The sequence below is a fragment of the Capra hircus genome, chromosome 1 (assembly GCF_001704415.2).
Source record: "Capra hircus breed San Clemente chromosome 1, ASM170441v1, whole genome shotgun sequence".
In the NCBI taxonomy this organism is placed as follows: Eukaryota; Metazoa; Chordata; class Mammalia; order Artiodactyla; family Bovidae; genus Capra; species Capra hircus.
Window position 1 is genome coordinate 134723295 of NC_030808.1, and position 18580 is coordinate 134741874.

At 37.7% G+C, this 18580-nt stretch overlaps 1 protein-coding gene across 2 annotated transcripts in view; it reads left to right on the forward strand.

Annotated features, from left to right (window-relative positions):
* RYK (receptor-like tyrosine kinase) overlaps positions 1-18580 on the forward strand; it is a 111270-nt gene that overhangs the window by 69281 nt on the left and 23409 nt on the right. For both annotated transcript variants that reach the window (XM_018051063.1, XM_018051054.1), the window contains exons 11-13: positions 7028-7160; positions 8053-8162; positions 8325-8484. In XM_018051063.1, the coding sequence (XP_017906552.1) occupies positions 7028-7160; positions 8053-8162; positions 8325-8484 (403 nt within the window). The remainder of the gene's footprint in view (positions 1-7027; positions 7161-8052; positions 8163-8324; positions 8485-18580) is intronic.

The following is an 18580-nucleotide window of genomic DNA, read 5'->3' on the forward strand; positions in this document are numbered from 1 at the left end:
CATGACAGGAAGTGAATGGCGGGTGATCTAGCAAAGCTTCATCTCCCGCTCCCCTTTGCTTAGTTTACCACCTGAATCCCCTTGCCCCCGCCACATCTGTGGATAAATTGTCTTTCACAAATCCAGTCCCTGGTGCCACACAGGTTGGGGACCTCCAATGTAGAGTACCAAAGACCAGAATAGAAACACCAATAAGCCCACAGCTTAAATTCATTGATAGTTTACATTTTGCCGTTTGTGCTGTGCATGTCTGTATCATTCATTTATTTAGATAGATACAGATAGATAGGTATTTGTGATTGTGGAAATATTTTAAACTAAATTGGATATCTCAGCACTTTTGATGCATTTCTAGCATGCAGTTTTCCAAAACGTTGAGAATATTTTCCTGCAAAATCACAATACTATTATCTTTAATGAGGTTAGCATCCTTCTTGTTATAGCAAAATAATGTATTTAACTTTTCATGTAAGTAACTAGATTCATATCCATTTTAAAAGACTACTTGTAGTTCATTAAATGGGGCATCAAATTTTATTTAACTAGTCTCATCATTAGTTTTCAGTATGATTTTTTTAAAGATACATATAGTTCTATTATATGAAGAAAATTTTTTAAAAGCTTGATAGCAGTCCTTTTGCAGAGCTATAACAAGATATTCTAACTTCTGAGCCAAAAGGGGCATAATTATAGTATCACATTATGTAGCGGTATCAGTGTTTGGACAACGTGTTTGTTGTTGATGTAAAGCACTGTACAGAGTCAGTTTATTTTGTGTGCCTACTGGAAATTTGGTCACTTATGTTTGAAAAATGGGAGGGTGACCATCCTTATTGGAAGATATTTATAGACTTCTAGGAAAAAATAAAGTAATATGTGCAAAAGGTATTACACATTGTAATTTCTGTGTACTTTGAGCAGTTACTTGAGTTCTGCAAAAAAATGTGCAGTTTTATTTTTGAATTTTATTTATACTTCAGTTCATATTCAAAAGAATTTGAGGATGTAAAAAGGCAGCTATGGTAAGATAAAAAAAATGGTAATGAAAACGAAACTGAGTTTTTTGGCATTGTGATGCTGGAAAAGCCAACAATAAGGAGACAAAGCAACTCTTGGCTTCTGGGCAAGCAAGGCTGAAGGAAGTATTACAATTTGTTATATCTCAGTATTAGAAGAGAAGGAAATGTACATGTTTCCTGGCGGAGAAAAGATTTTCTGGCTTCATACTCTGAGACAGATGTCTCATTAGGTTTATCATATATTTGGGACATTGATTAAGTTAATGAACATTGAAAATAAAGCAGCCAGAGACTTTTGAAAAAAATTGACCACACAGTAATGAGGAACTAAAAATGTCCTTTTGAAGGATTAAAGTCGTGTGCTTTTAAGAATATGACCTTCCATTGGCCTGATTCACTCATCTAATCCAAGAATAGAACTCATTTGAAGAGGAATGGATAGATAACTCATTCCTTAGATTATATTTTCTGAAAAAAGCTACATTTTATTTCCTCTGAGTAACAAGATAAGAACTGGGTAATGATGAACTGGGAAGTGTTCTTGTTGACAGTGTTGGGAGTACTTTATTTATCATGCTGACCCTTGGGGGAAGAACCAAAATGTTAAATACTAGTGTATAATATTAACCTAATACTTAGGTGCTTAGCTAGTATTCTTACTCTGATGAAAGATCTGCACCACATCAGCACAAAAGTGGGTGGCAGGGATAAAAATAGACAAAGCCAGAATTTTCTCACGAAGCAGTTTCATATCCATGGTAGCCCAAAGGTGCTCTGGCTGACAAATGTTCACAGCAAGCATTTGTAGCATTTTCTCAGGCAGCTTTAAGCTGGATTTTCCAGAATCCAACTAGGATGAATTAGTAGCCACAAGATACACTTTGGAGAAGGAAATGGCACCCCATTCCAGTATTCTTGCCTAGAGAATCCTGTGGATGGAGGAGCCTGGTGGGCTGCTGTTTATGGGGTCACATAGAGTCGGACATGACTGAAGCGACTTAGCAAGATACGCTTAGATGGTGGAATGGGATGACTTACTGAATTAGGGTTATTTGTTACTGCACGTTCAGTGATTAGGGGCAGTCTTCTAAAGATAGGTTATGGTTTGATCCTGATTAATTGTTCCTTCCAGTCATAAAGTGATACCAGGACTCCTAGGTTTTAAATTAGCAAAATACATTGTTAATATGTAGAATGTATATGGTTCTTTCTACTCATGGTAGGAATTTATTTCATTTATAAGGGGACTAGGGTCTACAATACATTTCTTTTTGACTCCTGATGTCTAGACTATAAGAAAATTAGAGATACCAAGGGAACATTTCATGCAAAGATGGGCACCATAAAGGACAGAAGTGTCATGGACCTAACAGAAGCAGAAGATATTAAGAAGAGGTGGCAAGAATACACAGAAGAACTGTACAAAAAAGATCTTCATGACCCAGATAACCACGATGGTGTGATCACTCACCTAGAGCCAGACATCTTGGAATGTGAAGTCGAATGCTGAGAAGACTCAGCAGTGGCCACAGGACTGGAAAAGGTCAATTTTCATTCCAATCACAAAGAAGGGCAATGCCAAATAATGTTCAAACTACTGCACAATTGCACTCATCTCACACGCTAGCAAAGTGATGCTCAAAATTCTCCAAGCCGGTCATTAACAGTACATGAACTGTGAAGTTCCAGATGTTCAGGCTGGATTTAGAAAAGACAGAGGAACCAGAGATCAAATTGCCAAGATCCATCGGATCATCAAAAAAGCAAGAGAGTTACAGAAAAACATCTACTTCATTGGTTACACCAAAGCCTTTGTGTAGATCACAACAAACTTGGGAAAATTCTTCAAGAGATGGGAATACCAGACCACCTGACCTACCCCCTGAGAAATCTGTATGCAGGTCAAGAAGCAACAGTTAGAACCAGACAGTGGACTGGTTCCAAATAGGAAAAGGAGTATGTCAAGGCTGCATATTGTCACCCTGCTTATTTAGCTTATACTCAGAGTACATCATGCGAAATACTGGGCTGGATGAAGCACAACCTGGAATCAAGATTTCTGGGAGAAATATCTATAATCTCAGATATGCAGATGACACCACCCTTATGGCAGAAAGTGAAGAAGAAATGAAGAGCCTCTTGATGAAAATGAAAGAGAGGAGTGAAAAAGCTGGCTTGAAACTCAACATTCAGAAAACTAAGATCATAGCATCTGGTCCCATCACTCCATGGCAAATAGGTAGTGAAACAATGGAAACAATGACAGACTTTATCTTCTTGGGCTCCAGAATCACTGCAGATGGTGACTGCAACCATGAAATTAAAAGACTTGCTCCTTGGGAGAAGCTGTGACCAACCTAGACAGCATATTAAAAAGCAGAGCCGTTACCTTGCTGACAAAGGTCTGTCTAGCAAAGCTATGGTTTTTCCAGCAGTCATGTATGGATGTGAGAGTTGGACTGTAAAGAAAGCTGAGCACTGAAAAACTGTTGCTTTTGAACTGTGGTGTTGTAGAAGACTCTTGAGAGTCCCTTGGACTGTAAGAAGATCAAACTAGTTGATCCTAAAGGAAATCAGTCCTGAGTATTCATTGGAAGGACTGATGCTGAGGCTGAAGCTCCAATATTTTGGCCACCTGATGTGAAGAACTGACTCATTGGAAAAGACCCTGATGCTGGGAAAGATTGAAGGCAGGAGGAGAGGGGGACGACAGAGGATGAGATGGTTGGATGGCATCACCGACTTGATGGACGTAAGTTTGAGCACTCCAGGAGTTGCTGATGGACAGGGAATCTTGGTGTGCTGCAGTCCATAGGTTGCAAAGAGTCGGACACAACTGAGCGACTGAACTGAGCTGTCTGGACTGCTCATGGCTATGTTTATGCATTTGTTTATTCATTGTTTTGTTCTCCTTTATTAAGTGCCCATTTTGCACTTGGAATGCTGCCAAGCATGAGGGTTAAAAATCAGATATTGATCTTTAGTAATCAGATTATAGAATTTATCAAGCAAACTCAATATACTCAGCCACAAATGATGCCTGGTTTCTGATTTTACCCTTTTTAAAAAAACTAGGTTTGGTATGTAATTCATCATGTTTACTTTATTTTTTACCTTCTATGATTAAGAGTTGTAAAGGACTGAAATATTTTAGAGCATTTTGAAATTCTGTTCATTCCTTTTTCCAGTGGAATTTTTGAGAATAATTTTTATTGTAAGTTAAAATAGCTGTATAAATAAAAGATAGCTATCAGCTTACTTAAATTCCATTAGGACTGCTTCATAAAAAGTACTTGAACTATTTTTCTTGTGGTTTGACTCTCCGTAGGCCCAAGAGTGCCTGATGGTAGGCACTTTGCTGAATGCCTCATGGCTCTCACTCTGCAGGCCCACTCGGCAAGATGGAGAATTGTACTAGTTCTTGTCTCGACTCCCCCCAGAACCTACCTTTCCTTTATACACCTGCTTCTGCTCCCATCTACTCTTTTTATAGATCCCAGACCTTCCTCTTTATCATCTTTCCCTTTATAAACTGGGCAAAATGAAGAGCAGCCATCTGTTATGTGAAACATTTTTGTGCAGCTTGTTATTTCTCCTGGAGGGCTTTTAAATAAAGGGTAAATGCTTTGATCTCATCCAGCAAACTTACTGTGCTTGAGTCAGAGTCCTTTAACTCTGCTCAGTGAATTTCAGTCATTAAGAAAGGAGCAGAAAAATAATTTTGAAAGTTTAATAGATTGGACAGCTCTTTCACATACCTCTGAAGTCATAGTAGGTTCACTTAAACCTGAGTTCACACCTGTTCATCATTTTTTCCACTTTTATTGAGAAATAATTGACATATCACTGTATAAGTTTCAAACATACAGCATGATGGTTTGATTTATATATATTGTGAAATGATTACTGCAGTACATTCAGCTAACATTATCTTCTTATATAGATACAATAAAAGGGAAAGAATAAAGGAAAAAAGTTTCCTCCTTGTGCTGAGAGCTCTTAGGTTTACTCTCAACCACTTTCCTGTACATTCTACAGCAGTATTAGCTGTAGTCATCAGGTTGGCTCAGAGGGTAGAGTGTCTGCCTGCAATGCAGGAGACCTGGGTTCAATCAGTGGGTTGGGAAGATCCCCTGGAGAAGGAAATGGCAACCCACTCCAGTATTCTTGCCTGGAGAATCCCATGGACAGAGGAGCCTGGCGGGCTACAGTCCATGGGGTCGCAAAGAGTCAGACACGACTGAGCGACTTCACTTCTGTACTTATAATGAGAAGTCTGTACCTTTTGATCACCTCCCTCCAGTCCTCCTGCTGCAGTCATTTTAGGATGTATGGGACTTGGTGTGAAAAGAAGCTCTGTCTTGCTCCCCTGGTAGGGAATATCCAATGATCGAGGGGAAAACAGGGTTTTAGAATCAGTTGAAGACTTGGCTTTTTCCTTCATGTGCTTGCTGCTGTTCTTGGCAGATACCCTTATCACTTACCCCTGCATGGATTACCTCCCCTGTGAAGTGGAACTAATCATCGCTGCCACTCCCAGGCTATAATACAAGCAAGAAGCCTTACAGAGAGGTTACCACATACAAATGTACTGATCTAGTCCTCATTTTCCTGGCTCTACAGGATCAGTGCTTTCCATCTTAGTAGCTCCTGCACAGCAGAAGGGGGGCCCATAGCTTTCACTTGTGCACTGTTAGGCCAAAATTGTGTGACTGTGGTTTTGATAAATATATACTCAATTGAAACAACGTAGCAAATACAGAAAAGCAAGGTAGGAATGATCTAAAGTCCCATAACTCAGACAACAACTCTGGCACATTTTTGTGCAGAGTTTTACTATTCTTCTACTGTATTTGTAATTATCCTGCAAATGTGTGAATTTTGTATCTTGTTTTCCTATAATGTAAGCTTTTACTCATATTCTCATAGCATCTTTTTGTGACTGTTTGTTTTGTATACTAGCCTATTATTTGGCTGTACTTTCTTATTTTTGGACAATCATGTTGTTTGCAACTTTTTACTAATAATCCTGCATTAACTATCCTTGTTCATATAGCTTTATGTTAAATAATGTTTCCTTACGAATATGCTTAGAGACAATTTTCTAAGTTAAGGAGAAGTGTTTTTAAGGTTGTTGTTTGGTGTTATTTTTTAGATATTTATTAAATGCTTATTTCTTTGGCACAGAATACAAAGCATTGGGTATTTTAGAAAGTTCACTTTAGTTTTTGCCATCTAGGAACTTTCAGCTTAGTGGGGGAAATGAGGTATTAATAATTATGTAAAAAGTTATATAACTTTGGGAAAAATTATTTCCAGTACCAATGGAAGAGATGTCACTAGGCAGAGGATGTATGTATTTATGTCTGCCCTGGAGATTTAAAAAGGAACAATTCTTTTTTTTTCAATTACATGCTTGGCTTTTTGCATATCACAGCAACTTTTTATGGTTGGGGGTGTCCCTATGTTAGAGGTGTGGAAACTAAGGCCAAGAAAGATGGTCACCCAGACAGTAAATGGTAAATTTAGGATTTAGAAATCTCATGTGAACTGCTAAGAACTCTTTGGCTTTGTGAGATAGTTTCAGGCTCTTGATTATCATATTCTTTTCTGTAGACTGCATTGGGGCCCTTTTTTTTTAAAAGTGTTGATAATGAACCAAGTAAGCTATTATCATATGCTCATCATCAAGTCATCTTTTGGTCTCTCTGATTACCCTTTAGAGTAATGATTTAGTGTGGCTAGAGAAGTATCTTAGAAGAATCTAGTCCGCAGGAAACAGCTTTTGAGTTTTTTCCCTATCAAGAAAGTGGATACTTGGGAAGCATTAAAATCTATTCTAAAAGAGCTTTATAATTTTACATTTTAAATGGTTATGTGTTTTCAAATAAGTTTGAGAATTTGTTGTTTTCTTTTAGGTTACCTTTATTTTACTACTTTTAATTAAAAATAGCCCCCTGAAGTTTCAGATTTCACTTGTTTTCTCCTGATTTCTTATTATTTTATAGAAATCTTCTTCCTATTACCAATGTGTGTATAGAAGAAGGAGAAAAGCCCATGGTGATATTGCCTTACATGAATTGGGGGAATCTTAAATTGTTTTTACGGCAGTGCAAATTAGTAGAGGCCAATAATCCGCAGGTGAGAAAAATTTGCCCAAATACCAATTATTTGCCAGTAGCTTCTAAATAATATCTTTGAAAGTAGATGTTAACATTCTTGAATACAAACTGTTTAGAAGTCTGCAAAAAGAAACTCACACTGAACCAGAAGGTGTTGCTAACCTGTTGATTTAGAGGAAGATGGTTTGTGATTCCTGTCTTGAGGCTGGTGCTGAAGGTTTTCCCTGTGTAGCCATGTGTGTTATTCATAACCACCTCAGACCCTCTATAACACCATCTCAGTCATTTTCCTGATAATTCTTTGAAGGTACTTGCGCTAGATCTTTCTTCTAGAAATGAAAATAGACCTTACAGAGGTTGTACTCCCCCCAAAAAACTGGTGATAGCCAGAGGTATACATTGTGGGGAATAATTTGATAACCAGGATTTCCAACAAGTTGTTGGAGGCTGTGTCCATCAGCATCATGTGCGGGAAAATTTCATTCCTTACGGGCACACTGGCTTCAGAGAGCACCTCAGAGTTAGCTGTAAACTTGCATTAGTTTGAAAATGGTCCCTAGAGGATAACCTCCTATAAAATAACAAGTTATTTAATTATACACATTAGAAATATTACCTGGAGAATTCAGCATTCATTGATCAGATGTTTATTGAGCCACTGCTGTATATTCTGGATGTTGGTGTGATATGCTTAACAGATGAGAAATAGTAAACTAAATGGTCAACAGTAAGGACTATAGTGGATATAAGTATAAGCTATGGAAACATATTCTTAGTCAAAAAGTAGCTTTTTAAAACTCAATGTGCAGGTATAAAGTATTTGGGGATAGAGTAAGATGTGGGATAAAATAAACAACTACCATCAATGTTTTTGTGCTAACCACAAGCATTGTCATTTTCTGTTACCTCAGGCAATTTCTCAGCAAGACCTGGTCCACATGGCTATTCAGATTGCCTGTGGAATGAGCTATCTGGCCAGAAGGGAAGTCATCCACAAAGACCTGGCTGCTAGGAACTGCGTGTAGGTGCCATGACTTGTCACTGTGGTTTGATGTTTAGCGCTCCCTAGATTTGGGGTTCTCTCGAGGAGTCAGTGGGGATTGTGTTGTATTTAATAGTGACTGTGTTCCTTTTTTTTTTCAACATGCTGATTGTATTTGATGTTCATGTCTTTCCTTTTCAGCATTGATGACACACTTCAAGTTAAGATCACAGACAATGCCCTCTCTAGAGACTTGTTCCCCATGGACTATCATTGTTTGGGAGACAATGAAAACAGGCCGGTTAGGTGGATGGCTCTTGAAAGTCTGGTTAATAATGAGTTCTCCAGCGCTAGTGATGTGGTAAGTGCTGAGACGCCCGTATAGCAACAAAATGTGGAAGAGGCTCCAAACACGTTTAGAGTGTTTTCCACTTTTTAAAATCTAGTATCTGTTCCCCCAGACTTTTTATTCAGAAAGCAAGTGTAGTTAGCTCCCTGTCAGCTGATTTGTGGAGACGAGCTGTGACCCAAACTGTGGGACCATCACTGTGTGTAATCTCATTCCATCCTCAGAATAACCTGTGAGAGAGAGATAGACACCATCCCAGTTTTAAAGGTAATGATATTGAAGATAGGCTATTTAAGTCTCAGAGTGACTAAGTGGCTGTCAGATAGTAAAGATTTATTGTTTTCTTTTTTTTTTTTCCAAATGACCTCTTCCAGGTTTTATGGCCTGTATAATTTATAATTCCCCAGATGTCATTCTCTTCCCTCTTGTCAGTGTCTAGGTGGTTCTGCTCATTCAAGGAGATCATATAGTGGGATCCTTTAAATTTAGTGATGTATAGTTTCAGAAGCCACATTTATTGTTGTGTATTTTGTAGCTATTTTAATTGTTTTTAATTTCTGTCACGTTTTAGTTGGATTTGGAAAATTGTTTTTCTGTGTCTTGTTCACTGCACTTCATTATTATAGCTGAATGTTTAGAGATTGGGTAAAACTTCTGCTTACAAGTCCCCTGTATCAACCAGGATCTGTTAGTGTTGCATGTAAAATTTTGTAGGGTAATTAGCTTCAAAGTTTCAGCTGTAAAAATTGGACTTACCATATCATTGTATCCTGGGTCTCAGCGATTTGTTTAGGGTTACCCTTTTACTAAGTTTGTGTCGTTTAAGGACTTCTCATTTAATACACACTTTCTCAGTGTATTAGTGTCCTGTGACTGCTGTTGTTATACCCTTGGTGGTAAAACAGCAGAGATTTATTCTTTCACAACTGAATTCCGGAAGTCACAGGTTTGAAATTAGGGTGTGGGGAGGACCATACTCCCTCCAGAGCTGCCAAGGGAGAAACTTTCCTTGCCTCTTCCAGCTTCTGGTGGCTGTTGGCATTCCTTGCCTTGTGGTCGCATCTCTCTGCTCCATGTTCATATCGTCTATGCTCCATGTGCTGGTCTCTCAAAACTCCCTCTGCCTCTCTTACAGTGATATGTATGATTGCATTTAGGACTCACCTCAAAATCCAGAAGTTGCTACTCTCAAGGTCCTTAATTTAATCACATCTTTTGTCATATAAGGTGATATTTATAGGTTTCAGGGATTAGAATGTGGACATATCTTTGTTGCCACCATTCAATCCACCCTTCAGTAATTGAGGTTATTTAATATTTCCTTGTTGAGGGCAGGTATTCCAGTTTAAAACCTTTGAAATGAGAATGATTTATTTGGGGAGAAACCCTCTCTTGTTATGATAATCTTTTACTTAAAGTTTGTTTTTCCTTTGTCAGAAGTTAGGTTGGCTATTTGATATATTGTGCCTTTCTGCAAACCAAGCGTCTTGATAAAATGTGCTCACTTGATGTGAATGAACAATTTACGTATGTACTTTTTAAAGGTTTTTTTTTTTTTCCTATAAATGAAGGTCTTCCATTATGCATATCTACAAAATACTTTTTTAACTTAATTTAAAGTCAGCTACTCTCTGGAAAAAAAAAGTAAAACAACTTATCTGACACTTGTCAGATGGGCAGAGTAAATATGGATGATGGGAACTTCCCTGGTGGTCCAGTGGCTAAGACTCGGTGCTCCCAATGCAGGGGCCCAGTTTCGATCCCTGGTCAGGGAGCTAGATCCCACATGGCGAAACTAACAGTTTGCAGGCTACAGCTCAAGATCCCGCATGATGCAACTAAGACCCAGTGCAGCCAAACAAAAATAAATATTAGAAAAAAATATGGATGATGATAAGAAGGATGTTTTATTCTTCATGGAGCAGCTGCAAAGGTTAATAGTGGATAGAAACTAGCTTCATGTTGCCACAGTCTTTCCCAGCCAGAGGCGTGGGTTCTGCTGGAGAATGGGTGGAAGTGGGAGAAATAAATGCTGATTCTTAGATACTGAGCCCTGAGGGTTCAGCTTGTATGCAGTGGGGAACTAGGTCTAGTCTGTTCTTCCAGAGCTGTGATAATAAAACTTCTCTAACATTAATGTCACAAAGTTAAAATCCCAAGTAAAGCAGTACAGATACACGAAACAGCTTACATGACTCTATAGTTACATAAAGAGAACCTGGACTTCTTTGCAGGGAAGGAGGGGTCGCTTTCTTGTTTTTTATGTTTGTGTTTCTCAAATAATATTTTTAAAAAGGAAGGCAGAATCTAGGCCAGCACGCAGCTGCTGTGTTGAATGACAGTAAGGACCAGTTATACGCAAGTACCTGTTCTTCAGGTTGCCAAACCTGTGTTCAGAAGTTCTGCATAGTAGATGAAATACCAGTTTCTACACTAAGCAAAACTGTTTTCATGGGGGCGAAAACTGAATTTAACTTTGGTGTTAGAACATAATTCTAAAACATAATATCGGTTGAATTAGAGCTGTGTGGTTTTCAAATTCACCTCTGTAGTAGGAAAGCCTACATATGAACACTTTTATTTTTTTTATTATTATTTTTTTAAAAGAACTCAAATTGGCTTTATTAGCCTCACAGTCTATTCATAAACATAAACAAGGCAAGTTTACTGTTAAATTATAGATAACCTGCTTAAGTTTCTACTAATTCTTTTCAAAGGAGAAGTAAACACTCATGTAAAGGGGCTATAAAAATAGTCAATCAAGTTATAACTACTAACCTGGTAGCTGCATATGAACACTTTTAAATACAGAAAAGTAAAAGAAACTTTCCTTACATTTTCTTTGAAAATATCATTCCATAGTTGATTTGAAAGATTAATTCATTCATCTCTTTTGGATGTTAATATTCTTTTCAGTGGTTGGTTTTGAAATGTTATGATTTTATTACTCACTGAAATGTAGCATAGTTGCCTTAGCAGACATGAGGTGGCAGTCATGGTGAACTCAAAACTAGTCTAACAGGCAGGAAACCCAAAGATATTTCTGAGATTACAGTCTTCATGAATGCCATGTAGCTTCAAGAGATTGGGGATTGTTTGATTATTGGAAAAATTTTCAGAGGGGTATGCATGATGGTACTGTTTGCTTGCACAGTGAAAACCCCCAGATATGCCTGCTTAACTTAATGTATCTGCTTATTTCTGTGTAAGTATTCCATTGTATATTTAAACCGCATTAGGAAAATTTTTAAGGAGATATTTTTAGTAACACATTGCATATTTCACAGGAACTCCAGAGTAAAAATTGGATGATACACTTCAACTAATGAGGTTTCAGTTAATAATACATTTCTAACCAATATGATCTACATCTCTTCAGCTTGATACACTGTGCTGTATTAACTGGCGAAGTCCATGTGGAGCATACATTGCTTAGTTAAGCAAATATTTCAAAATCATAGGATCAGTTATTCTTACTGTTATGATATTTTACAAATTTTACAAGAGTTCCTATATGAGAACTTGCCTTCCATCAGGATAGAGTTATACCAAATACCCTGTTATTTAATCACTTGATGGCTTTATTTTTAAAAATCACCACAGTCTTATTGGTAAGAAGCTTAACAGGAAAATTACTTTAAAATCATCTCTACTTTTAGTGTGCCTTAGCATAAACTTGAAATATCTGTGTGACCCAAGTTCTTCGGAGCAGTATGATAGTGAGCATACCTGTCAGTTTACATTTAACGTGGTCAGATCCTAAAAGGTTCAGATTTTTCTATTTTAGATTCTTATAATGTCATTTCTTTTAAGATAGATGTATTTTTCCCTTAAGTATCTTTTGTCTTGGATAATTGAGATTGAAAGGAATGGAAATACCTTTCTGTGTCCTATGACTCTAATGGGACTTATTTAGTGTAAAAATCTAGCCTTTCAGTTATGTGAGACTGAATATTTTTTGAATTCTTATATTAAAGCACATGTGTTAAATTGCCTTTTAACTTTGGTATTGAAAATGTATAATCATGTATTCTGATCCCACTTTTCCTTTATGGATGGAGTTGGTTGTTTTTTTTTTTAATTTTGAAATTTTTTATTTTATATTGGCATATAGCTGTTTAATAATGTTGTGATAGTTTCAGGTGGACAGCAAAAGGACTCAGCCAGACATATACATGTGTCCATTCTCCTGGAGTTGGGATTTTAAAAAACTATATTTAACAGTCTACTTTTGGGCTGTAAAACTTCATTCAGAGTCACAAGTAATGTAACCTCCCTTCCCACCACAATATCTATGCATGTAAAATACCTGTTTTAGCTATTACATTTAATGTAACATTTAACAAATGATATTACTGCCTTAGAAGGGACATTTTCTCTGCCCTTTAAAAGACCCTTAATATTTTTGCATTCCTTTATATTTAAAAATTCTCCTTGGAAATACGTTAATGTTTTCCATCTTAAAAATAATACATTGCATTTCTGGCTTGTGTTTTAACAGTTTTTACTGGAAGGATTCAATATTTCACTATGTCGACATTCTTATAATGTTAATATAAGCTTTTAACTGTTGAACGTAGGAAATATGCACAATTAGATTTGACTAATTATAAATCTCTAATATTATTCTAAGATATGATGTCACCCTAACCATTCTTAAGAATTTCTGGATATTGTTTTTATTCTGTTTATATTTTGATGTGGTACTGCCATAGATTTTTTTTTTTTTTTTTTTTGGTAACTTGCTTTTCCTTTATTTGAGAACAGATTTTTTGATTTATATCTTCTTTGAATTATTTAGCTAATTTTAGTAGCTAACATAATTCTGCTAACAGGCTACCTTCTATTAAGAGACAAATGCAAGCAGGAATGTACAATTAAGAGTTTTTCATGCTAGTTTTCTTGTCTTTGTGGTGTTACATAGTGTTTAAAAAGCATTTTCTTGGGAAAAACAAATCAAGGAAATGATTTCCATGCTGGTCTTATCAGTGTAGTTTGTGGCAATGAGGAGATCCTTTAAGGTATTTGAACAGTTTTTAGGGTGCAGGGCATATGAAAAGTGGGCTTCCCTGGTGGCTCAGATGGTAAAGAATCTGCCTGCAATACGAGAGACCTGAATTTGATCCCTGGGTTGGGAAGATTGTCTGGAGAAGGGAATGGCAACCCACTCCAGTATTCTCGCCAGGAAAGTCCCATGGCCAGAGGAGCCTGGCAGACTATAGTCCATGAGGTTGCAAAGAGTCGGACATTACTGAGTGACTAACACTTTGTATTCATTGACGTTATTTTTTTTGTGAATATTAGAGATTATTTCTAGAAGGAGAGAAATCTGTAAGTTATCCAGATATTCTGTTTGATGTAGAGTGCTTCTTAAATTACTCCTATTTTCCCAGTGCCATGGACAGTCACTGCCACAATCCTGAACAGACTCAAGCAGGAGAAACTCATGTTCGTAATATGCCCAGGAAGAGTGGTCTTCTGAACTGCTGTGATACTGTGGTATCAGAGAGAGCGCTATAGTTTTCAGAGAAGGCTTATTATTTCTAAAAGAACAGAAAACGTTCCATTTTATGCTATTCCCTCCTTATTAATTTTTGAATAATACTTAAGAGTCCCATTACTTATTTTGTTTCCATTATGGTTGACATTTTATACATCAACAATCTTACAGATGTACTTTTTGTTTATTTTTGGTTGCACTGGATCTTCGTTGCTTTGCACAGGTTTTCTTTAGTTGCAGAGAGTGGGGGCCATTCTCTGGTCACACTGGGTAAGCATCTCACTGAGGTGCCTCAGCTTTCCTTGTCGCAGAGCACAGGCTCTAGGCTTTAGCAGTGGCAGCACATGGGCTCAGTAGCTGTGGGCACGGGCTTGGTTGCTCTGTGGCATGTGAAATCTTTCCAAACCAGGGATGGAACCTGTGTCCTCTGCATTGGCAGGTGGAGTCCTAACCACTGTACCACCAGGGAAATCCTGGACTTACTATTTAAATATTAAATTTATATTAAGATGGATTGGCTAAAAGATGTTAGGAAAAGCTGCAGAAATGAAAGATCATTGAGACATTAGGAAATAAGGATTTAAAGTTTAATATTAACATTAAGAAATATGTTGTTTAGTTTTATGAAATAGACCTAATATTTCCTGAGAATGAGGAATAAGTGGATTTACCTTGGGAATAATTAACATAGTTTCAGAGTGACCATTTCTTGTCTTGTGATCAAGTAGTTGCCCTCAATACATTTTCTGTGTTTGGCTCTCCTTGAGACTAAATTTGATCTGGTCATACCTGAATGGTTTGGTGGTTTCCCCCACTTTCTTCAATTTAAGGCTGAATTTGGCAATAAGGAATTCATGATCTGAGCCACAGTCAGCTCCCAGTCTTGTTTTTGCTGACTGTATAGAGCTTCTCCATCTTTGGCTGAAAAGAATATAATCAATCTGATTTCGATGACATCTGGTGATGTCCATATGTAGAGTCTTCTTTTGTGTTGTTGGAAGAGGGTGTTTGCTATGACCAGTGTGTTCTCTTGGCAAAACTCTATTAGCCTTTGCCCTGCTTCGTTCTGTACTCCAGGGCCGAATTTGCCTGTTACTCCAGGTGTTTCCTGACTTCCTACTTTTGCATTCCAGTCCCCTATAATGAAAAGGACATCTTTTTTGGGTATTAGTTCTAAAAGGTTTTGTAGGTCTTCATAGAATCATTCAACTTCAGTTTCTTCAGCATTACTGGTTGGGGCATAGACTTGGATTACTGTGATATGGAATGGTTTGCCTTGGAAATGAACAGAGATCATTCTGTCATTTTTGAGATTGCATCCAAATACTGCATTTCAGACTCTTTTGTTGACTATAATGGCTTCTCCATTTCTTCTAAGGGATTCCTGTCCGCAGTAGTAGATATAATGGTCATCTGAGTTAAATTCACCCATTCCAGTCCATTTTAGTTTGCTGATTCCTAGAATTTCGACGTTCACTCTTGCCATCTCCTGTTTGACTGCTTCCAATTTGCCTTGATTCATGGACCTAACATTCCAGGTTCCTATGCAATATTGCTCTTACAGCATCAGCCCTTGCTTCTATCACCAGTCACATCCACAATCGGGTGTTGTTTTTGCTTTGGCACCATCCCTTCATTCTTTCTTAAGTTATTTCTCCACTGATCCATTCAGTGGATTCCACTAAATCCATTAAGTTATTTCTCTCCTAAACCATTCAGGTATGACCTAAATCAAATCCCTTATGATTATACAGTGCAAGTGACAAATAGATTTAAAGAACTAGATCTGATAGATGGAGTGCCTGATGAACTATGGACAGAGGTTCATGACATTGTACAGGAGACAGGAATCAAAACATCCCCAGGAAAAAGAAATACAAAAAAAGCAAAATGGCTGTCTGAGGAGGCCTTACAAATAGCTGTGAAAAGAAGAGAAGCGAAAAGCAAAGGAGAAAAGGAAAGATATATCCATTTGAATGCAGAGTTCCAAAGAATAGCAAGGAGAGATAAGAAGGCCTGTCTCAGCAATCAATATAAAGAAATAGAAGAAAACAATAGAATGGGAAAGACTAGATCTCTCTTCAGGAAAATTAGAGCTACCAGGGGAACATTTCATGCAAAGATGGGCACAATAAAGGACAGAAATGATATGGACCTAACAGAAGCAGAAGATATTAAGAAGAGGTGGCAAGAATACACAGAAGAACTATACAAAAAAGGTCTTCACGACCCAGTTAATCACGATGGTGTGATCACTCACCTAGAGCCAGACATCTTGGAATGTGAAGTCAAGTGGGCCTTAGGAAGCATCACTACAAACAAAGCTAGTGGAGGTGATGGAATTCCAGTAGAGCTGTTTCAAATCCTGAAAGATGATGCTGTGAAAGTGCTGCACTCAATATGCCAGCAAGTTTGGAAAACTTGGCAGTGGCCACAGGACTGGAAAAGGTCAGTTTTCATTCCAATCCCAAAGAAAGGCAATGCCAAAGAATGCTCAAACTACCGCACAATTGCACTCATCTCACATGCTAGTAAAGTAATGCTCAAAATTCTCCAAGCCAGGCTTAAGCAATACGTGAACCGTGAACTTCCTGATGTTCAAGCCGGTTTTAGAAAAGGCAAAGGAACCAGAGATCAAATTACCAACATCCCCTGGATCATTGAACAAGCAAGAGAGTTCCAGAAAAACATCTATTTCTGCTTTATTGACTATGCCAAAGCCTTTGACTGTGTGGATCACAATAAACTGTGGAAAATTCTGAAAGAGATGGGAATACCAGACCACCTGACCTGCCTCTTGAGAAATTTGTATGCAGGTCAGGAAGCAACAGTTAGAACTGGACATGGAACAACAGACTGGTTCCAAATAGGAAAAGGAGTACGTCAAGTCTGTATATTGTCACCCTGCTTATTTAACTTATATGCAGAGTACATCATGAGAAACGCTGGGCTGGAGGAAGCACAAGTTGGAATCAAGATTGCCAGGAGAAATATCAATAACCTCAGATAGGCAGATGATACCACCGTTACGGCAGAAAGTGAAGAGGAGCTAAAAGGCCTCTTGATGGAAGTGAAAGAGGAGAGTGAAAAAATTGGCTTAATGCTTAACATTCAGAAAACAGATCATGGCATCTGGTCCCATCACATGATGGCAAATAGATGAGGAAAAAGTGGAAACAGTGTCAGACTTTATTTTTTTGGGCTCCAAAATCACTGCAGATGGTGATTGTAGCCATGAAATTAAAAGATGTGTACTCCTTGGAAGGCAAGTAATGACCAACCTAGACAGCATATTTCAAAAGCAGAGACATTACTTTGCCAACAAAGGTCCATCTAGTCAAGGCTATGGTTTTTCCAGTGGTTATAAATGGATGTGAGAGTTGGACTGTGAAGAAAGCTGAGCCCCGAAGAATTGATGCTTTTGAACTGTGGTGTTGGAGAAGACTCTTGAGAGTCCCTTGGATTGCAAGGAGATCCAGCTAGTCTATCCTAAAGTAGATCAGTCCTGGTTGTTTATTGGAGGGTCTTATATTGAAGCTGAAACTCCAATACTTTGGCCACCTGATGAAGAGCTGACTCATTTGAAAAGACCCTGATGCTGGGAAAGATTGAGGGCAGGAGGAGAAGGGGACGACAGAGGATAAGATGGTTGGATGGCATCACTGACTCAATGGACATGAATTTGGGTAGGCTCTGGGAGTAGGTGTTAGACAGGGAGGCCTGACGTGCTGTAGCTCATGGGGTCACAAAGAGTCAGACACGACTGAGCGACTGAACTGAGCTGAGAATAGATATTTTCCTTAAGAGATCTTGTGAACATCTCTTTCCTTTCCTGCCTTATCCTTATCATTCTATTTAATATTCCCTTCAAATGGCCCCATTGTTCTGATGGAGCAATGTCAAAGCATCTGATACCATGGAGGAAAGTACTGTATATAGCAGATATATGTGATGGCTTGGTAGGCATCCAATATTAGATCTGAGGACAGATTTATGGTAGAATTGATCTCTTTTCAGTCATGTGTGACACTCTGTGTCCAAAGATTGCTGATTTTTGAAGTTGAATTAACAACATGTACTCAGTCTGATACTTGTTGCAGTCAGTGTGTGTTTTTTGTCAGTGCATTTTATATACAGTAATTGTACACTTGGGGACTTTTTTTAACTGTAGTAGAATAATATTGCCATAATATAAAATATTGTGACATAAATATAAATATTATTAAGATCTTTAGGTGATAGTTTACACTGAAGAGTTATTAAAAAGACCCCTTTAAAGCTCACTTGTATAAATTTATTAATCAGATCCCTGCCTCTGTCCTTTGCCTCTCTCTGTTCAACATGCCACCACTGTGCATCCAGTAAAGCTTTTTTATTTTATTTTTTGTTTTGTTTTAACAGTGATGGATGTGATTTATTGATAAACTGATTACTAATAAAAGTAAGTTTTATACTAACTTCCTTACAATTCAAGTAGGTCACAGAATGAAGAAAACAAAGCAAATCCCCAGTCCTTAACCTCTAAATGTTACATTTCCTTCCAGCTTACCCGAATATACAAATATATGAATGACTGTGTATGGAGCTATACCATTAAATTTACTTGAA